Source organism: Lissotriton helveticus, chromosome 7, assembly GCF_964261635.1.
Source record: "Lissotriton helveticus chromosome 7, aLisHel1.1, whole genome shotgun sequence".
Classification (NCBI taxonomy): Eukaryota; Metazoa; Chordata; class Amphibia; order Caudata; family Salamandridae; genus Lissotriton; species Lissotriton helveticus.
In genome coordinates this window covers 1536341891-1536364378 of record NC_136068.1, presented here as the reverse complement: position 1 = coordinate 1536364378, position 22488 = coordinate 1536341891, and the positions used below count along the sequence as shown (strand labels likewise).

The window sequence follows — 22488 nt, the reverse complement described above, 5'->3', positions numbered from 1 at the left end:
GACAAAGGGATTAATTGGCTAACATGCGAACATAACATGAGTGATCGAGACACTCTGTAGACCGCTACCACTCCCACAGGCCTCAGTAATATTTAATTCACAGTCTCAAGGATTTCAGAACTGAAACATTTTCAATGTTAATTATTTACAACAAAGTCATTGTTGCTACTCATGATTTATCTTAAATAGCCAACAACCACTGACAAAATCAATAGTCCTGGCTGGTTGTAGAAGTAAATCAGTTGTTGTGTTATATATCTGTATTCAATAACAGAAAACTCAGGGAAGAATGAAAATACCAATGGGGTCGCACACTATAGGAATCACAGAAATGTAGTTTACATGGTTAAGCCACACCCTAATTATATAGACCACACCCCTTTTGCCCCCCCCCCCCACTTTTTTCATCCCGCTTAAATCTCTGCAGGTACTAATCTTATGTAAACCATAAATATGTACTTTAACGGGACCCCCCCCCCCAACTCTTTCTTTCTGTACAGTTGAAAACAAGACCTTACCACGGATCAGTCCTCTCTCAGTTCTGCCCCCTCGTGTGGAACGGCGGCGGGTCCAGGCCATCTTCTCTCACGCTGCTGGTGAGAACAGCACCCTTCTCAACTTCCAGGAAAATGACGTCATCCTGCTGCTAGTGCCCGAGGCCAGGGATGGTTGGCACTACGGAGAGAATGAGGCCACCAAAGCGTGAGTGCACCAGCGGCGTAAATAATAATAATGTGTGTTTAACAGTGGTCAAAGTGCATTAAAAAAGTGTTGGAACTGTGATGCTACGTGCAGTGGAGGCGAGGTGAGTGAGCGTGGGGGCTTGCTCAAAGGCGAAGCAAAAAAATATATTCTGTAACTTTTTTTTGGTCTTTCAGGTAACTACATTTAAAATAGGGCACAGCTTAAATGAAAATTAAAAGCAAATGATCTTAATCTGTGGGAAATGCACTACCGTACATTATACGACCATTATTAGTTAATGCACTGCACCAGAAAGCCACAGAATTGAATCCTGGTTGGTGCAGTGGAGAATAGTGACTTGTGTACGATTTGGGATAGAAGGTGCCAGTCTGTGAGTAAAGGCACTGTGAACATGTAAGTCATTATTTTGAACTTTCATTGTATACAATATAAGATCGACTGCTATAAAATACGTAAAAAGGTTTAAGATTAAAAAAAAGTTCTTCCATAATATAGATTTTAGTAATACCCAGACTGGATATTTTGCAAATTTTAATAGTGACTGTCTTTTAAAAGCACACACTTCACAGTTTAGCTGGTAGCTACCTTATATTACCTCTCAAAAAGAATAAATGCATGTCATCAGGAAGCTTTAAGTGATTCCATCAATTAAAGTAAAAACCCGCTTCCAAGCACCTTTTACTTTTGCACACTGACCAGTTGCGTGCATTTACCTTTCTTTAAGGGAAGCTGACACCCTGGCAAGAAGACTTGTTTAGCTATCTACCCTCCCTTGGTTTTCATGGAGGACTCCCTGCCTTACACTTTAGCTGAAGCATTTCAATATTTGGAATTGACTGTCCCTGGACGGTTGTCTTTTCACAAAAAGTAGGGGAACTGTTTTTCTAAAATTTAAAAAGTAGGGGCACACACCTAGCCCTCTGCGACCAATGGTGTTCCATATTGAGCTCCGCACTGGAATTCTCTCTTTTCTAAGTGCTTTAAGTAACAGGTGTTGCTCTTATCCAGTTTAATTGTACTTATATGATCTCCTCATGAAGATGAAAAGCAGAGGTGGCCAAAGGTTGAACTTGTGGCCCACAGGTCACATCAGGTGTTAGTGCTGAGTGCAAATGCACATGCCGGCTCCTGATACACCCTCAGCAGCAGGGGTGAATGATCAAAATGAACTTCAAGTCTTACCAGATTTTCATTTTCACCTTTCCGAGTAATTGAGAGGTGCGTTGAAAAGCAGTGTTGTGGAATTAGTCCTGCTGTAGAATCCCTAAGTTGCTAGTGCTAGCTAGCTACAGTTTTGTATGCTCTGTTTTGGTATGTAAATTTGTATACACTTGCCTCCATTTTTAAGGTATCACGTCCAGAATCTGAGCAGCCTTTCCAGCTCAGAGAGATACTCGTTTATCAGAGCCAAAGTTGTCTTCTAATATTTTATTTGGTTCTCCTTCTTATTGTAAAGAGATGAGTCATATTGGACAGTGGCTGGTGCGATTAGAATAGATTTATGTATTGTCTAGTCATTACAGTGTATAGCGGCTGGCTCGTTCACAGCATTGACTACAATCATATGTAAACACATGTAGGTGGTTAGAAAATATTGTGCCCTCTATTACAAAATGTACATACTTACGCTTACCCAATTCACCATAGAATGCCCAAAATAAATTTTGTTGACAACCTGATATTAAAACAATAGATAGCGGTGGTAATTCTGCAAAAGGAGTTACATACCGTTGCCAGGCGTACACTATCTCAAAATAAACTACAATTGGCACAGTCCACAGTGCACTCATGATTTCCACAATCCTCATCCAATCTTACTCACATTTTGAAGGTTTGAGTGATGGAAAAATGTGTTTAAGGCAAAAGGCACAACTAAACACACACACACCAGACACTCTTGCACTCTTACTCTCTTTTTCTCTCACACTGTCTTTCTCTTTCACTCTCAGTCTTTCTCTCTCTCTCTGCTCTGCACACCAAGGTACATTTCCGGGAACACAGTTCAGGGATTTCTAGAGCTATATTTTAGATTGTGCCCTCTTTGTGTGTCCCCGGGGCACATGGTATTACCGAAAGGGCCACAGATGCTTGTGCAGCCCCTTCTATAATACTGATAATGATGGCATACATATTGTGCCAGCGCTATCAAAAGAGGGCATTCCCTCATTTGCGTGGGGGCATGACCCCATGAAATTGAAGGAATGACTTTGCCTCTGTGTCCACGCCGTATTACCGACGTGGGTGCAGAGATAAACATGCCCTTAGGAGGCACACTGAAGGTGTGTCACAAAAAGGTGGTCCTGAAGGCAGCCCTCTGGGGGGAGAAATGCTGTCCCACTGTTCCATTGACCACCCTCCCCCAGACATCCCTTGGCAGTCGGGTGCAGTCACTCACTGTACCCGCCTGCAAGGGGATCTCTGTCCCCTCTTCAAAATACAGGTGGGAGGCCTCCTGCACTGTGAAACTCGGAGCAGCTTTTAAACAGCTGCTCCATATTTACCTTGAATGTGCTGCTCAAGTCAGTGTGAGTTCGCAGCTGACCGAGGAGCATCACATTCTTTGTAAGACAGTGCACTGTTCCTTTTGAAAGGTGCACCATGTCCCAAACACAGAAAGCATGCCTTATTCAATTCAATTCAATTTGACTTTATTCGGTTAAAAAGGTAATAACCATAAAAGTACATAAAACAATTCATAATACTACATCATCATCATTATTATTAAAAAAGACAGTTAAAACCACAAGGTTATAGACAATACAACACAAATATGGGTACAATATACAGTAAATTTAGATGCAACATACATTGAATTCAAGTACAAATTGATTTACGTAATCTAAAAACATTACTAAAATATTCCGAAATGGAAGCTACAATAAAAATAACATCTAATTTCTGGAGTTCTAAGAAGGCGGCGCGACAACGTCTAATATTCATTTCCTTTAAAATCAGTACAATCAATCTTTTCCGGGGTAGGGTATAGTATTTACAGAATAGAAGGATGTGAATATCAGACTGTTCTGATAAGTCGTCGCAAGGACATTTAATTAAATTACGAGACCAACAGTTCATTACGGGGAAACTTAAAACCCTAAAAAGAATACTTAGCCTAAAACGGGTCAAAATGAATCGCGAATGTTCAGACATGGAAAGGATTAAATATGGTTGAATTTTGCCCTGCATTAGTACAGATTGATGAGCTACAACAGTCTTTTTCTTATTTTCCGCTGTCATTCTAATGTCTACCAGGTGTTTCATGTATCAACAACTAGAGAGAGAGGGCTAGTGCAGAAACTCTCCCGCCCCCAGGGTAGAACATGATTAAACAACAAGAGAGAATCTATAACAACATCAAATTTATAAGCAAATAAGGATCCTATTCCGGAAAATAACAATAGAAAGTGGCTACCGGCGCATACCAGTGCTACATGCAAAATGTATCTACTGTGTCAAGCAGGGGAGAAAAGGTGTGCTGCCCAGATGGAAAAGAGAACCCTCAGGCACCCTCCGTAGATGGGTAGCCGTTTATCTTCATTGGGTTCTCAAGTTAGTGCATGTGAGAAAACATCATACCAAAGAACAGTGCAAATTAAAATGAGTGTAGACCACTCCCTCAACCAACATTTTAATAGAGGGGTGATTCGAACTCAATTAAAAACAATGTGCAAGAACGGACATCGAGAGTTAAGCAAATTTGAACTCCCTGTCCTAAAATACGGTCGACATGTTTCAGCTCTCTGGTCTATTTCGACCCAGCATTCCTCAGGACCAGAAAAAAGTAAACTCACCCAACCGGGCAGTACACGCCCTAAAGTGCCATTCTCACGGTGGGTGGAAATTCGCAAAAGAAACAGTGGTACCCACTTGAGGATCTGTATCTTGTGCAAACCTCTATTCAACGAGGTGTATGGAATTTAGACGTAATACCATGATGGTCTCATGTATAATGAGGTCTGAAACTCTTCTTTTACGGGTTCAAAACTCCCCATATGAAGACTCCATAAGTCCGTGGAGATGGATATCTTCACGGCAGCACTATTTGGTTGGCGACTCCCCGTATTTCCACCTAGGAACGTCTCATCCACGGCTCAAAAATGTTGCGAATGTTCAGACATGGAAAGGATTAAATATGGTTGAATTTTGCCCTGCATTAGTACAGATTGATGAGCTACAACAGTCTTTTTCTTATTTTCCGCTGTCATTCTAATGTCTACCAGGTGTTTCATACATTTTATTTTTAGCGACTTCCTCGTAATATTACACATAGACAAAGGGTCGTCGTAGTAACTCATACAGCCAATGTCTCCAAGAAAGTCCCTAATGTAGGTAAACCACCTTATCCTACTCACATAGTCCAAACTTAATCCATCCCTTAAAATAGCACGATTCAATACACACCCGTCATTGGTCCAAGCCCTGTGCCACAGCAGTACTGGTTGGACTCTAATTGTATCTTCAATGTGGGGTTGGCCGAGTTCCATATGACAGATGTAACTTGAGACACTCTCAGGTACAGCTAAGATGAATCTCAAGAATTTATTTTCTACAACCTGAATAGATTTTACATTGTCATACCCCCAAATCCCAGCACCATAGACAGCAATAGAGACGCAAGTGGCATTAAAAATTCGCAAAAGTTCTACAGTAGACTTTTCCCCCATCTTTTTAGAAAAATTTTTAAGGGCTGTGATGGATTTGCAGAGCAAGACTTTCCTTGCTTTTATGGCATCTGCCCAGGTCCCTGCTTCATGAAATAAAATGCCAAGATATGAAAAGGTAGGGGTAAAGTCTAGAGGACTGGCATTAATAAACATCGGCCTCCTTTTTTTAATAGAACCAGGGCCACAATTCATGGTGAATGTTTTAGAACAATTGATTTGCAGATCCAAGTTTGTCATAAATATATTAAAAGATGTTACAAGGCATTGTAAGGCCACTGGTGTGCGAGCCATTATGACCGCATCAACTGCGTATAATAACGCAGGGATCCGTCTTTTGGCTACCCTAGGTACATCACAAGTTGTTTCCACCAGGGCATCCTCTAATCCATTAATATATACCAAAAATAAAAATGGCGCTAGGACGCAACCCTGGCGTACCCCACGCCCTACATCAAATGATCTGGTACAGTCACCATTTTTTCCATATCGCACTGTTGCGATAGCACCTGAGTACAATTCCTTAAGAAAGGAAATTGTACTTCCCTCTACACCAAGGAATTCCATAATGCCCCATAGCTTGCTGTGTGAAACACAGTCAAAGGCTGACGTCAAGTCAACAAAGGTAAAATAGATAGGTTCCTGCCGTGCCTTAATATATTTCTGTTGAAGGATAAATAAATTCAGACCCTGATCAACTGTTCCTACCCCCTTTTGAAACCCATATTGGAGGTCACTAATGATACAATTATCTTCTGCCCATTTTTGCAGCCTACCCAATATTACTCTTCCAATAATTTTTACAGTGCTGTCTAATAAGGAGATAGGTCGATAACACATGGGATTTTGCCTGTCCCCTTTTTTAAAGATAGGCACTATGACTGACATAAACCATGATGGAAATAGGCTCGTCTTTAAGGATGCATTGAACAGTTGCGCCAAAAATGGACCCATAAATCAATGTTATTTTTAAACAAATCGGGAGGTATGCCGTCCGGACCTGGTGCTTTACCGCCCTGTGTTGCTTTAAGACTCTCAGTTACTTCTTTTAGGGTAATATTTAATTCTAGGTCCTTAGCTTTAATTTCACCCTGCTGCTGCATTAGTGACCGCAACGGGGAATTCTGCCCATCAGTAAAATTACTATATAGACTAGACTAGTGCTCCACCCAAGAATCCTCGGTAATGGCAATTTCAACATGTGCTTTATCTGCACCAATAAAAGGGGCATTCACCGCTTTCCAGAAAGCACAAACATCCTTCCTCTGAGAAGCCTCGCAAAGTGTCTCCCAGGCCTCCGTTTTAATTGCCAACTTCCTCCTTTTCAGTGCGCACTGATAAGAACTCCGCGCCTCCCTGACCAATGTAGGATCACGGGGGACAACATGTAGCGCTTTCTTGAGCTCAGAGTGAGCCTTTGTACATGTGGTATCAAACCATTTTCCCGGCTTTCTTTTACATGATTTAGAGGCCACCCATAGGTTGTCCTTAATTTGACAAGCAATGATCTTAAACTGTTTAACGATCTCCTGACCACCAACACTCTCATCTAGAACAGTCAAAAAACTAGGCAAGCAATTAGTTAGCAAGGTACACAGAAAGTCATTTGGAACCACCCTATCCCATTTAAGAACATAACCATTTTGCCTTACCATGCTGATATCAGAAACTTTCTGCATGGGTATCTTTTCTACGCCCATTCCCCGGAACGGGTTTATGATCTCCATGATTGTATAGTGATCACTTAATGCAGTATGGAGGATCCAGCACCTTTTGACCCTATGCCTATGCCTAAAAGAAGTTATTATAAAGTCTATTGTGGATAATACACCCCTGGCAATAAACGTAGGGGCAAAGGGGAGCTCTAACTGACCAATTTCATTTGCATACCCTAGATCTTCAGAGTGAACAATATCATTTAGAAGATCTCCACAGGTGGAGTGCTCAAAGTGTGTTAAATCAATATCTTGGTCAAGCATGATACCACATACACCTTTCTGGCTTTTCTTACATATAGTACAGTTGAAGTCACCTCCCCAAACAACCCACACATCTTTAGCATTATTGTATGTTTCTTTGCTCACGTCATTGCCCAACTTTTTAAGTATTGATTCCAAGTCTACAAGAGGAATGTTGTTATAAAAGTTTATAATTAAAAGACACAGTTCCTTATTTGCATCTATCCGTACTAACTGATAGTAAGGGTTACATGAGAATAATTGAATCTTCTGGCAGTTTAAATAATTAGATATGAAAACCGACAGTCCGCCTTTAGCCCTTCCGTGATGGACCCCTACTGCTGATGTAAACAGAGTTTTGTAGCCGGAGAGATGAAGAGGTTCTAAGGCCCATGTGTCCTGAAAGCATAGGATGTCGTACTCTTCTATTGTCTTTAGCCACGCAGGATTTAATATTTTGGATCTAAGCCCTGCCACGTTCCAAAACATTAAGCGACTAACTTCCCCTTTGAGAGGATCACTTCCCACTCGTGCCTCTACTTTTAGTTCTGACTCTGCCTGTGAATCAATTGAAGTGCCACTAATATCAGGACTCAGGGGTACTTCCCCAATAGTTAAATAAAAACTGTCTGCCTGCTTAACAACACCACTTTCCCCTACTACTAGCTGCCTCACTGAGGGAACTTGATGTATATTAATATTCCCCCCATGATTAGTCACTATGTCCTGAGGACATGCATGTTTTGGCTGAAGGACAGATACATTAGTACCAGAAGTAGGTATTATAGTCGTGGAAAGTGCCTTTTGGGAACTACCCACAGCGTCATGTCCTGTGCCCCCAGGAAAAAGTCAATCGACTCCCTCCATACCCGCTAAGGCCGCATAGCGGTTATAAACGGGTATGGAGTAGTCAACCGGATGTTGTAAGAACGGCTTCAAGTAACTTTCCCGTGTTTGATATAGGGGCCTAGAACAAACGTTCTGACTTCTAAATGGAGGCCCAATATTATTATGAAACAGGGGCCTTGTATTTGTTAGAGGGTCTATTAGCCCTCTAGGGTAAAAGTAGGTCAAGTCACGCACAACAATTCCACTACAACCATATTGGGGAAACCAGTTCACAATATGACTAACAGCCCTACCATCCCTGAAATTTACTATAATAATGTCCCCCTTTATGTCCTGTAATCTTTGTCCCAGCCAGGGAAGACGCCTGGCGAATAAAATTTCGCCATTTATATCTGGTGGTAACGGACGATTCTGTCTGAGCCAGAACATAGCTTTATTTTTCAACTGGTGTTGGTCTTCTCTGCCACCCTCTTCTAGAACTGGCACTCCGGTAAGGACTACCACATACGGAACAGCTTCCGGCGGAAGTTCTACTGTGCGCCTCTTAGGTGGAAATACCCTAGCCATGTTGCCATAATCGTTCGATTTTGGAGCATTTCCTGGGGTGTTAGATTTTCCTGGAATATTAGGTTTCCCGCCTAGCCGTGGCTCTTTATCTACACTTTTAGCATTAACCGCTGTTGTTTTGGAGGGCATTGATTCAGGTGGCTTTGATGTAGCTTGATTAACAATTTTTGGTACTTTCTGGATGACAACAGTTGGGGTTAATGGAAGAATTGGAACAACTGGTGGGGGCTTTGGTAGATCTTTAATTGCCCTTTTAATTTCCCCAATTTCCTGTTCTAAATTTCCCAGTTGTTCGGCCACTCTTTTTAGCCTCTCCACTACTGGCAATAAAAGTGATTTAATTAAGTATTCCATGCTACTCATTAGATCAGTGCTGGATGGATCTTGTGTTGGGAAATCAGATGGAATAACTTTTGCAGGTGATGTGGGTGCATTAGATGAAGAACATACTGCATTTCCAAAATTAATATGGCTAAAAGTATTTTTCTGTAGAGCTTTCCACCTTTTCCTCCTTTTTTTGGGGGGTGGTCCAAGTGCTAATTCTCTGTCAGTTCCCATGATGGTCCTAATGACATAGTTGTCAAGTGTTCCTTGGTTTACCCCTCCTGGAAATAATGTATTGTCCTTAGGAAGAGACGCCATCTTGGTTACCAGAAGAAAAGAAAAGTAAAATAATTTTCCCTTATCTAACCAGTCAGTAAATATGCATTTGCCAAGGACAGAGTACTTAAATGAGTCTGCTTACTGGAATGTAGAATGTAACATCCTGCTCGTAGGTTCGTCTTCGTGAACAAAAATAATAAAATTGAAAAACAAAAAGGGGGGGGCCCAGCCCAGCCTCCTCTGGCCTCCGAGGGCCACAGAGGGCCCGCCCTTTGCCCGGGCTTCGCCCGGCGCTGCCCGCGCGCTCCCGCGACGCGGGGGCTCTCCTAGATTAAATGCGCCTCCGGGCGCGGACCAGGCGGGTGCAGCTTCCTGCCTCCGGTAATGCTGGGAGATGTAGTTCTCCCCCTCCCTGCGGCCGCGCCAAGGTCTTCAATCGGCTGCGGCGGCGGGGGAGACCAGAGTCAAGGACAGGGAACGCGGCCCTGTAAAGAGGCTGCCAGGAACCAGGAACCACAGGTGGGTGGTGCAGAGGAAAACCGGAGTTAGAGACAAGCCCCCGCTCCACCGGGGCTCTCCTAGATTATATGCGCCTCCGGGAGCGGACCAGGCGGGTGCAGCTTCCTGCCGCCGGTAATGCTGGGAGATGTAGTTCTCCCCCTCTCTGCGGCCGCGCCGAGGTCTTCAATCGGCTGCGGCGGCGGGGGGAGACCAGAGTCAAGGACAGGGAACGTGGCCCTGCAAAGAGGCTGCCAGGAACCAGGAACCACAGGTGGGTGGTGCAGAGGAAAACCGGAGTTAGAGACAAGCCCCCGCTCCACCGGGGCTCTCCTAGATTATATGCGCCTCCGGGAGCGGACCAGGCGGGTGCAGCTTCCTGCCGCCGGTAATGCTGGGAGATGTAGTTCTCCCCCTCCCTGCGGCCGCGCCGAGGTCTTCAATCGGCTGCGGCGGCGGGGGGAGACCAGAGTCAAGGACAGGGAACGCGGCCCTGCAAAGAGGCTGCCTGGAACCAGGAACCACAGGTGGGTGGTGCAGAGGAAAACCGGAGTTAGAGACAAGCCCCCGCTCCACCGGGGCTCTCCTAGATTATATGCGCCTCATAATACTGCCCCAGTTGCATAGCTATCACTAGTGCAGCACATGTGAGAGGTCCTCTAGCTGTTTGTTATTAACAACCTGATGGAAGGATGGCATTTTCCCTGCTTTCTTTAAGGCACACGGCCCCTCTGCTTCACCACTGTCAGAGGGTACTACTACCCACTGAAGGAGCGCGGATATCTGAACCTGATTTTGTTAGTGAAGTCATCAAATATATTTCCCCATTGTCTAATGGACCTTTACTAGTCAACTTGAAGCGTTGACTAGTAAAGGTTGTGTGGTGTTGTGTGGAATATTGCTGTCCCCCAACACTTTGGAGGACGATTATTATCAACAAGTACTTTAAAATGTTATTGATGATATTCTAAACTGTGCACGCTTTTCCCTTGCGGACATAGAACTACAAACAATTATGCACTATAATTGAATGTTAAAAATATTTAACTCTGCTTATATGTTGGGTGGCCACAATGTTTTAGGCTGCTTGCTCAGGCAGTGTGATCTGGAATACTCAGTTAGAACTAGAAACAAGGGGTTCCTTGTATCCCTGAATGAAACAGATGTTGACACACTCTCCCAATCTGTGAAACTTTGACCCACTTTCTCAAAATTCAAACCAGTGCATGTGACAGACGAACCTCCTACCACTTATCCGAATGCACCAGTGGCAGAAGATAGTTACTTTTCTATACCACAGTAGCTAAAGCACGCAGGAGAGTGCTGGTTTGATTAAAAAGTAAACAAATAAACCCACATTTATTCATTAAACTGTGGTAGTACCAAATTGTGCATGTCCCCTGTGCTCTGTCCTGATAATACACAACACAATATGTTATAATTAAAAAGAATAGTAACCAAGAACAGGGAAGGGAGAAAAGAGGTTAGGTGTGCTGTGGACTTAGCCTCCCTTAGAAATCGAGAAAACCCACAGAAAGTCCACCCTTCATTCACGAAAATAGTTGTACTTCCAGTGATTGCTTTTAGTACGGTATAGAAAATGATGAGTATTCTTAAAATAACCCTCTCCCACTAAAAGGTCCCTTGGTGGCATGCTTCATCATCGTGTTCTTCCCGCCCCACTACGGGACAGGACGTGCTGCGACCGACAGAGACGTTAGAGCACTTTTATATTATTTTATTTTAGTGTTTTATATAGCGTGAACTTGACCCATGAGGGTATCAGAGTGCTTTACACGGTTTACAGAGGTGAACAAACAAAAAGGCTTAGAGTACAGAAATATACAAAATGGTTGGAGAGGGGCAGGGGTGCTGGGACCGTAGAGGAAAAAGGACCCAAGTGTATGGTTACAATTACAGTTACAATCAGTAAAAACAAAAGCCCCACATTTTCTCGGTGGAGTGAATTGGTGATCTGAGGAAAAGGCGATAGTCTTAGATTAGTCAGGCACACTGTGGTGGTTGAAGGCAGGACTTAGACGTGGAATCTACCCATTAGGAAAGTTTTGCCGCCTTTTTGAATTATGCTAGAGAAGCGATTCTTCTGATGGTGGGTGGGAAAGTAATACTATGTGTTATTTGTGGGAGTTGAAGGGTCAGAAAAAATGTGAGTTAAAAAATACCGGGCTACGTGGACACAATACTTTAATAATTCCTGTGGCTGTTATTGTTAAAAGGGAGGTAGAGAAATGTACACTATAATGAGTGATTTTCTCCTTGGTCTACATGTTTCAAGCCTTCCCCTAGGCTTTTTTTCAGGACCAAAACGATTGATCCCTGTCACCACTCTTTTGTGATCCTAAATGGTCTACCTGATTAATATCAAGGTGCGATGTGCATTTAAACATGCATGATTACAATACCTATTTGGTATAGTTCTTCAAAAACGATCTGGAAGGATAGAGTAAAACATGACAGAAATTATCATAGAAAAACATACTCTGGGAAAAACACATCACCAAACTCGTGAAAGGTAAAAAAGAAAGTGATATATTTTCACTTGTGCACAACTACTTGTTTCCATCATATGTGAGTGCTGTGCTGCCCTTCTTTTATAATGACAAACAAGACAATAAAGGACACAAAGCAAAAATCACGCAGTGTATATGCGTTGTCATCCATTGGGATTGCTTCCATTTCTGCTACTCCTCGAAGTGTTACTGATATTCTAAAACATGCGAGTGACGTAGTGTAGCTGCCCACTAGAAACAAAATGGTGAATTAAATTAAGAATTAAATGAAAAAACATACACATTTGGTGCCTAATTAAGGCCCCATGAGCTTGACACGGGAGGGGAGGGGCGCTTGTAGTCAAACACTGTGGGAGGAATGATCGAGAAAATGAGTAAAAGGCTGAAAGTCAAATACCTCTTTTGATGGCAATGCTCGTTGCAGTAATAAAAAAAATTGTGCATGTCCCCTTCGTTCCATGCTGATAATACACTCCAAAATATGGTATAATTCAAAAAGAATGCACGGATCAACTAAACTAATTCACTTTGCTTACTGTACAAGAAAAACAATGTAATCATTGATGCTTACAAAATCATAAAAAACAAGTCAATTCTAATCTGTACCAAAAGGGTGTGATATCTGAGTACTGCTGCAGGGGTTGTGTGCACTCGGAGGGTGAGGGAGGGTTTATAATGCAAAGCAGAAGTGAAATCAAAACAAGCGAAAGTAGCAACCGGTCAAAAGCATCAATAAAGATAAATGAAACAGCTCTCAGACACAGGAGATAACAAAGGCAAGCGTAAGTGCACTGTACTTTAAAGGTGCTCCTGAGCCTTCAAAGGAAGTGAGCTATCGGCTGCGGGAATGAGACAGGAGGCAGCAAAGAAGAGCGATGCTGGAATGACCCAATCGTAAGCAGGAGGTGGGAATAGAGTGGTTTAACTATTTCAGCAAGTCTTGTGGACAGCGCCTGCGCGCTGCCAAGGCTCGACCTAAAAAAAGTCTACAGTTTCTAGAACGTCCATATCTCTTCCCACCACTGACAGCGAATCCAGTAACTGCATTTCAGGGGCGTTAGCGTACTCCCTAAGTTACCATCTCCATGCAATTAGGTACGCAGCTGTTAACCTTGAATGTTGCATCCTCCTGATACACCATGGAAAGGAGGCCTTCTCTGACATCATTGCTCCACTATCAACAGCCTAATAAATAACAATAAGCCTTTCTCTAACAAACGAGAATCACAATAATGCACTTGCACAGGAAAGAAACAACATACTGGCGGTGTTAAAGCAAACACTTCCAGTTTAAGGTGTATTGTCATTCTAAGTATAATCAGAATGGATGCACGTTACAACATTATGAATCAGTTGAAGGAAAACATCATTCATAAATGTGACTATATAATGAACATGGTTACATTAGTCTATTGATTAGCCTAATACACTTATAGGTAACTTCTTAATGATCATAATGCATACATATGGTTAATTCATTTAAATGTGCCATCCACGTTAATAGAATTAGACCAAACTTTGAATATAAATGTTGTAGATAGGTGCATGAATGTATATGCATGACATATCTATGGCCAAACTTATACTGCTCCAGCACTCGACAAAATGTTGAAAAAGTCAAGGCTAGATTGTGGGGGTTGCAGTGCAATTATCATATGAATTGGCTAAAACTCCAGAGATTCTGCAGGGAAAGTAATGAACTATGCTTGAATGGTGCGCCAGGCAAGCCTTGCCTTTTCTAGGGATGTTGGGACTCAAGAGGACTCCGAAAGAATGGTGCTTAAACAATTACATTTTCAACATAATATCTCTAAAACTCAATTAAAATGATGTATATCTTAACAGAAGTTTTAAAAATCTAGATATGAAGGGTCACGTGATCTATCATTTTTCAAAATGTTTTCAACTTCTTTTCTCATCTTATTTTCCATCCGTTTTTCTCAATCATATGATACGGCTGACACACTACTAAGAGCGGGCTGAGTGAACAGATTAAACGATAAACGAATTCCCAATCCCCAACGCTTGGACAACACAACTGTACACACAGTACCGACTGATATATCAAGGCTGCTGTTCATTTACATAGAAATACTGAAATGCCTCAATGCGAGTCATGAAAGAACAATCACAATAGTAAATGTCCTCTTTTATAAAGGGGCAAAAATCAGTAATAATTTTCCTTAACTCATCATAACCTAAAGATCAGATATCGGATTTAAATATATTTCAGAAATGCAGCCATTGTTTCTGAAACATTAACATGCTATTTTGAGGATGGGTTGATAAATAACAATTTGTACTTTATTGAAAAGTTCACAGTAATCTGGGTTAGATATCAAAAGAATGGTTGCAAAAAGTGGTTGCAAATTGTGCACTGACGTTTTGTGATGAATCTTTAATTTTGTGATGAAACCTATGTACTATTGCCTCACGATGCAAGAATCTCCAGTTGTCTAATGAATAATAATTTTGTTGCTACTTGCCTACTTGTAACATTCAATGATTGGCTACAAACATGGGGATGGTGTCCTGCGAGGATCAGCACACCACTATTCATGTGCTTGCATTCCAAAATGGGAAACATTTTTTTCAAAAAGTACCCTATGTTTCTTAAAATATCTGGCACTTCCTTTTTAAAAGAAACTTGCCCATTTTGTAAAACTTTCTGGGGAACAAACAGTGCCCCCAAAATGACTGCCTACTCCCCCTCACAGCTGCCAACACCATTCACAAACAGCTGTCCCCATGGGACACCTTCTCCTTTGCAAATCGGGTACCACCTCCTTTGAGGTCTTGTTAACTGAAGAATTGTTTGTGACAGCAAATATGGTTGCAAAGCATTGATGCATAGAATACCAACTCGCAGTTCAGAAGAGACTCCCCTTTCATGCCCTTTCCTAATGGTAATTCAAAATGGGTCAGTAAACCCAATTTGCAAGTCATAAATGCTTTTCGACTTTCAAAATGCATTTCCTAAATTCCCAAAATACACTTTGAGGTTGCAAACCCCGTAGTGTTGATAATCGCAGAGTCTGCGATTGCAAAATGGGTTTGAACAGTGGGACTCTAATGTGGAGTCTATAGTAACCTGAAGTTTGGTAGGAGCAAGCAGAATAATTATAGCAGGATCAGCAATTCTGGGTCTGATTCCTCTGGTATTACTTCATTTTCACCTGGACTATCACCGTTAAATCTTCAGGTGTGATTAAGCTGATCCACAGGGTTTATTTTATGTATTTATTTATTTGAGTTTTATATAGCGCTGGCTAGACCCAGAGGTATCAGAGCGCTTTACATAAGGTTCCAAAAAAGTTACAAAATTACATCAGTTACCAGTTACATCAGTTACTAGAAAAACATTTCAAGAGTGTAAAGACGAGATGAAAGGAGCTTAGAAGGGAGAGGGGGTAGGGTAAAGAGGTAGGAGGGAAATAGAATGGAGAGACGAGGGATAGTCTGCCCAAAGTCTGACTGGGTAGGTGACGGCCGAGGGGGAAGTCCACAGCCCATCTCCTCTATACCTATCAGGTAGCTCCACCTGGCATCGGCCAAATAGCTAGGTCTCAACGGAAGAACATTTAGAAGGGGATGAGAAAATGGAGCATAGAGGGGGGAAAGGGGTAGGGTAAATGGGTGGGAGGGGGAATGCGAAGGCGAGACGAAGGAAAGTCTGCCCAAAGTCCGGCTGGGTAGGTGATGGCCAAGGGGGCCATCTCCTCAATAGCTATCAGGTAGCTCCACCGGGCATCGGCCAAAAAACTAGGTCTAGCGCTAACATAAGGAAACATCGTGTTACGAGTTCAGGAAGGGACCAAAAGTCTAGAGTTCAGAGATGGGCTAGTGGAGCTGGGAGGAGGCGGGGGAGGAAAGGAAACACAGCAGGGAGACGCAGAAAAACAATGTCAGATGTCCGACTGGGTAGGTGACGGCTGAGGGGGTGAACCAGAGCCAGACTCTATAGCTGCATAGGACAGCTCCACAGGGCATCGGCCAAGGTTGCTCGAGCTCCGCAGAAAGTAAAAAACAGTTATGGTATCCACCCAGTAGGCCTTGTCATAGTTCCAATGGAAAACACCGGTCCTGGTGTTACCGGGCCGCGCCATCCGCAACGTCCTCCATCTCGCCAATAGGGTTCCTGCAGATCTCGTCATTTTGATTGGCCGGTAACTGCTGTTACGCTTCTTTTTGTTTCCATAACCTGAGTAGTGGCTGAATTGCCAGACCCCATGAAGTGTGTCTGACGAAAACCCTGCTGTCCAATGAGATTGTGAGATGTGCATAACATTTATTCTCAATCCTTGCCCCAGGGAGCAGATTATCGTCATAATATATTGTTAATAATCTTCTGAGAAGTGTAAGAATTAAATAAATATACGGAGGATAGACGTAGATATCAGGAAATATGCAAAAATGATAGAGGGCCATGTCAAATGTCATCCCACAATTACTAAACTGCCTGCACAACCAGAGCTTAATTTGTGCCAATGGTTGCAGGTTCAAAAGGGGGTGGTGATGGACAGAGTATCTGAATTAAGCAGAACACTCCTACCCAGTCAAAAGATCAGGGCTTGATCCATCACCGTTTTTTAGCTCACTGCACCATCCCAGTTCAGAACCTGGCTACATGCAAATTAGTCTGACCCTGGCCCAGTGCATCATGGGAACAGGGCAGACCAAACTACCAAGCCAATTCTTTACTGGAAAGGAAACAAGCTTCCGGGGACCGGTTTCTGGCATTACAGCTGTCTTCGGCCCGGCTTGCTTGAATCATGATGGTGCAATGAGCCAGGGACTCATGTCTGAGCATACCCTTCCACACTCATGGTGGCCAAAATAATTTCAAAAAGGGGGTGGTGATGGACAGAGTATCTGAGTTAATCAGAACACTCCTACCCAGTCAAAAGATCAGGGCTTGATCCATCACCGTTTTTTAGCTCACTGCACCATCCCAGTTCAGAACCTGGCTACATGCAAATTAGTCTGACCCTGGCCCAGTGCGTCATGGGAACAGGGCAGACCAAACTACCATGATGCACTGGGCCAGGGACAGACTCATTTGCATATAGCCAGGTTCTGAACTGGGATGGTGCAGTGAGCTAAAAAACGGTGATGGATCAAGCCCTGATCTGTTGACTGGGTAGGAGTGTTCTGATTAACTCAGATACTCTGGCAATCACCACCCCCTTTTTGAAATTATTTTGGCCACCATGAGTGTGGAAGGGTATGCTCAGACATGAGTCCCTTGCTCATTGCACCATCAGGATTCAAGCCAGCCGGGCCGAAGACGGCTGTAATGCCAGAAACTGGTCCCCGGAAGCTTGTTTCCTTTCCAGTGAAGAATTGGATTGGTAGTTTGGTCTGCCCTGTTCCCATGATGCACTGGGCCAGGGACAGACTAATTTGCATATAGCCAGGTTCTGAACTGGGATGGTGCAGTGAGCTAAAAACGGTGATGGATCAAGCCCTGATCTGTTGACTGGGTAGGAGTGTTCTGATTAACTCAGATACTCTGTCCATCACCACCCCCTTTTTGAAATTATTTTGGCCACCATGAGTGTGGAAGGGTATGCTCAGACATGAGTCCCTTGCTCATTGCACCATCAGGATTCAAGCAAGCCGGGCCGAAGACGGCTGTAATGCCAGAAACCGGTCCCCGGAAGCTTGTTTCCTTTCCAGTGAAGAATTGGCTTGGTAGTTTGGTCTGCCCTGTTCCCATGATGCACTGGGCCAGGGACAGACTAATTTGCATATAGCCAGGTTCTGAACTGGGATGGTGCAGTGAGCTAAAAAACGGTGATGGATCAAGCCCTGATCTGTTGACTGGGTAGGAGTGTTCTGATTAACTCAGATACTCTGTCCATCACCACCCCCTTTTTGAAATTATTTTGGCCACCATGAGTGTGGAAGGGTATGCTCAGACATGAGTCCCTTGCTCATTGCACCATCAGGATTCAAGCAAGCCGGGCCGAAGACGGCTGTAATGCCAGAAACTGGTCCCCGGAAGCTTGTTTCCTTTCCAGTGAAGAATTGGCTTGGTAGTTTGGTCTGCCCTGTTCCCATGATGCACTGGGCCAGGGACAGACTAATTTGCATATAGCCAGGTTCTGAACTGGGATGGTGCAGTGAGCTAAAAAACGGTGATGGATCAAGCCCTGATCTGTTGACTGGGTAGGAGTGTTCTGATTAACTCAGATACTCTGTCCATCACCACCCCCTTTTTGAAATTATTTTGGCCACCATGAGTGTGGAAGGGTATGCTCAGACATGAGTCCCTTGCTCATTGCACCATCAGGATTCAAGCAAGCCGGGCCGAAGACGGCTGTAATGCCAGAAACCGGTCCCCGGAAGCTTGTTTCCTTTCCAGTGAAGAATTGGCTTGGTAGTTTGGTCTGCCCTGTTCCCATGATGCACTGGGCCAGGGACTGACTAATTTGCATATAGCCAGGTTCTGAACTGGGATGGTGCAGTGAGCTAAAAAACGGTGATGGATCAAGCCCTGATCTGTTGACTGGGTAGGAGTGTTCTGATTAACTCAGATACTCTGTCCATCACCACCCCCTTTTTGAAATTATTTTGGCCACCATGAGTGTGGAAGGGTATGCTCAGACATGAGTCCCTTGCTCATTGCACCATCAGGATTCAAGCAAGCCGGGCCGAAGACGGCTGTAATGCCAGAAACCGGTCCCCGGAAGCTTGTTTCCTTTCCAGTGAAGAATTGGCTTGGTAGTTTGGTCTGCCCTGTTCCCATGATGCACTGGGCCAGGGACAGACTAATTTGCATATAGCCAGGTTCTGAACTGGGATGGTGCAGTGAGCTAAAAAACGGTGATGGATCAAACCCTGATCTGTTGACTGGGTAGGAGTGTTCTGATTAACTCAGATGCTCTGTCCATCACCACCCCCTTTTTGAAATTATTTTGGCCACCATGAGTGTGGAAGGGTATGCTCAGACATGAGTCCCTTGCTCATTGCACCATCAGGATTCAAGCAAGCCGGGCCGAAGACGGCTGTAATGCCAGAAACCGGTCCCCGGAAACTTGTTTCCTTTCCAGTGAAGAATTGGCTTGGTAGTTTGGTCTGCCCTGTTCCCATGATGCACTGGGCCAGGGACAGACTAATTTGCATATAGCCAGGTTCTGAACTGGGATGGTGCAGTGAGCTAAAAAACGGTGATGGATCAAGCCCTGATCTGTTGACTGGGTAGGAGTGTTCTGATTAACTCAGATACCCTGTCCATCACCACCCCCTTTTTGAAATGGTTGCAGGTGGCAGGCACCAGCCTTTTCATTGTTGGGGACCTGGGCTGATTTTTCATCATCAGATTTTGTCGCAGAGCAACAGGAAGAAAGGCAGAAGTGTAAGAAAGAATGAAGAAAACACAGATAGGACAACAGTAACAAAGGATGAAAGTAGATGAAAAGGAACCTGTGAAAGTTAAATAAAGGGACAGAACGTGTAGGAAATGGTGATCGAAGCAAGATAGATGAGGTGGATGAAAGACTATGCAGCTTTGGTATTCAGCAGCTCCAGGATTCAGCAGCACTTCTGGTGGACTCCTAAGAAACACGTGGGGCCTTAACTCTTTCTATATATTATATTTATAAAATAAGGAATGTATACCTTTCAGTTTTTAGACAAAACTAGATTGAAAATGATCTATTTTTCCCCCTTTTTTACCAAGTCTTCTTGGGTGGGGTGGCCGGAGAGGAAGGTCACCCATTTTATATTCTCTAAAGGTTTCTAGAGAGAATGAGAGTTGCCAAGAACATATTACAGACAGAGAAGTTTATTATTGCTGCATTAAAAGGCTCAAGATAAAAGAGTGGGACACTTGTGCCGACTGCTGAGAAAACAAGCAAGGGTAAATCTGCCAACCAAGCTTATTTTCTGTTTTTGTAAATATGTTTTTCGAGAACCTCTAAGTAACTCTTCTAAAGTAATATAATGGATTTATGTAATAGAGCAGTGTGAATACAACGCAGACCCCCTTTGAAAATATGGTATCAGACCTGAGTTTAAACTTTAAAGGGACAGAGTGAGCTTGTACCTCTTACAAAATCACACGTTTCATTATGAGCGATCAGTATTCAGTAGTGAAAATGGAACGTAGCACTGGCGCCACCTCGTGGGTAATGGCTTGCACTGCACATATAAAATATAAATCTCCGGTCAATTATCATCTTAAATTGCCTCCTATGAGGTTTCTTTTGCACATGAAACCTGACAGCAGATAATGTATGACTGGGGATTAGAAAATGGTGCTCAATGGCGGTATATAGTGGATGACCTAGAGTTGGGTACTAAAACATTTATCACATTAGAGAAATCTATGCCAATAAACGTATGGTGGAAAGATAATTCAAAATCATTCTAAACAAGCATTTACAATGCAACGGTCTCGCCTTTGCAAAAGTTAGAGCTATTGGCATTGTAAATGACAATATTTTTATTTATGTGTTGGTATGGAAAACAGATAATGCCAATAGCTTAATCTCTCTCAAATGCGAGACCTATTGTATTTGCACCCACACACATACACAGAGAGCCACACACACACACACACACACACAGACACACACACAGAGACACACACACACACAGAGCAACACACACACACAGAGCCACACACACAAAGAGCCACACACACACACAGAGCCACACACACACACAGAGCCACACACACACACACACAGAGCCACACAGAGACAGAGCCACACACATACACAGAGCCACACACACTCAGAGCCACACACACAGACAGAGCCATACACAGACAGAGCCACACACACAGACAGAGCCACACACACACACAGACAGAGGTGGTACTCCAATAGCGGAGTATGTTAGTTATCAATCGGTGCTTGGTGCAAGTCTGCATGGGTACCATGCATTGCTACCCGTGCTTTCCAAAATCACCATAAAACACCATGCAGTGTAAAAAATAAAAAATAATCTGCACTGCCCCATATGCACTACACGTCGTAACAGAGAGAATAAATTCAGCTCCATGCCATGATCTAGGGTGTGTCACATGTCGAGCAACCTGAAATATGTGGGGTGGTGCTGCAAGCGACCTGAACCCCTGACAGCAAAGCGATACACACCTGCGAAGCTCCCTCCCAAGACGCTACAGACACCTACGGCTGTTATACCAGCGCAGGCAGACATCTATAATACGAACATACACATGTCAAAGGGATGCATAGAGCACACCCTGGTTCCGTTATACGTGGCTAGTGAGAAGCCAGCCCTAGTGACTAAGGCCGCACAGAGCAGAAGCAAGCCCTCCCCCCCACTTTAAACTGTGACTGATTCAAGCTGAGGAAGACCTCCCAGGAGGAGGCATCCTGCGGAGTGCAACTCCCTACCCCAGATCTGACGGGACTTGGGGTTGGGCGACAGACCCTCTCCCAATCACTGCAGAACACATATGCGCTATCATGCAGTTAGACCGAGCTTAACAAGGGTTATATGGGCTGAACACAACTGTGGTATTAATGTCAACCTAAGCAGGACAGTGGAGCCAGCTCTGCAGCGGGCACTCAAACTGCGGGACAATATACACGGGGAAAAAAACAGCGGAATTAATCATCGGGCCGCTGAACTGGTTCCATTAAACACCTCTGCTCAAGATCTCAGCGTTTAGGAGAAGCAGGCAATGGAAAATATTAAGATTATGTAATTAGGCCAGAATCAGTATGTGTTTCAGGGGGAGGTGCCAGAATACAAATAGATGTCACACATCCCACGTACTCAGCATTTTATTCGCCCTTAAAGAAAACGTGCCAAGCAAGGACAAGTAATAGAACCATCCCCATTGCGTCCTTCAAGCTGCATATATATTTCTCCAGCAGGTGCATCAACCCACTAAACTATGCTGTAGCTCATGGTGCGTATCTAAAGTTTCTCCGAGGCAGCCGCGTGTCGGCATTTACTGCACTGCTCGGGTACCTGGGCACAGACTGCTCTGACGCCGGCGCCCACTCACGCACCAGCAGTCCTTACACAGGCACTGCCGGCAAGTGCAGGCAGTGGTCAGGCGCAGTTGCGTGACTCTTGGCCCCACCCACTAGCCGGTGAAATACGATTGGGGGAAGCACGCCTACGGGCCAT

At 43.8% G+C, this 22488-nt stretch overlaps 1 protein-coding gene across 2 annotated transcripts in view; it reads left to right on the top strand.

Moving 5' to 3' along the window:
* LOC144770456 (BAR/IMD domain-containing adapter protein 2-like) overlaps window positions 1–22488 on the top strand; it is a 368945-nt gene that overhangs the window by 292027 nt on the left and 54430 nt on the right. For both annotated transcript variants that reach the window (XM_078654979.1, XM_078654981.1), the window contains exon 10: window positions 501–702. In XM_078654979.1, the coding sequence (XP_078511105.1) occupies window positions 501–702 (202 nt within the window). The remainder of the gene's footprint in view (window positions 1–500; window positions 703–22488) is intronic.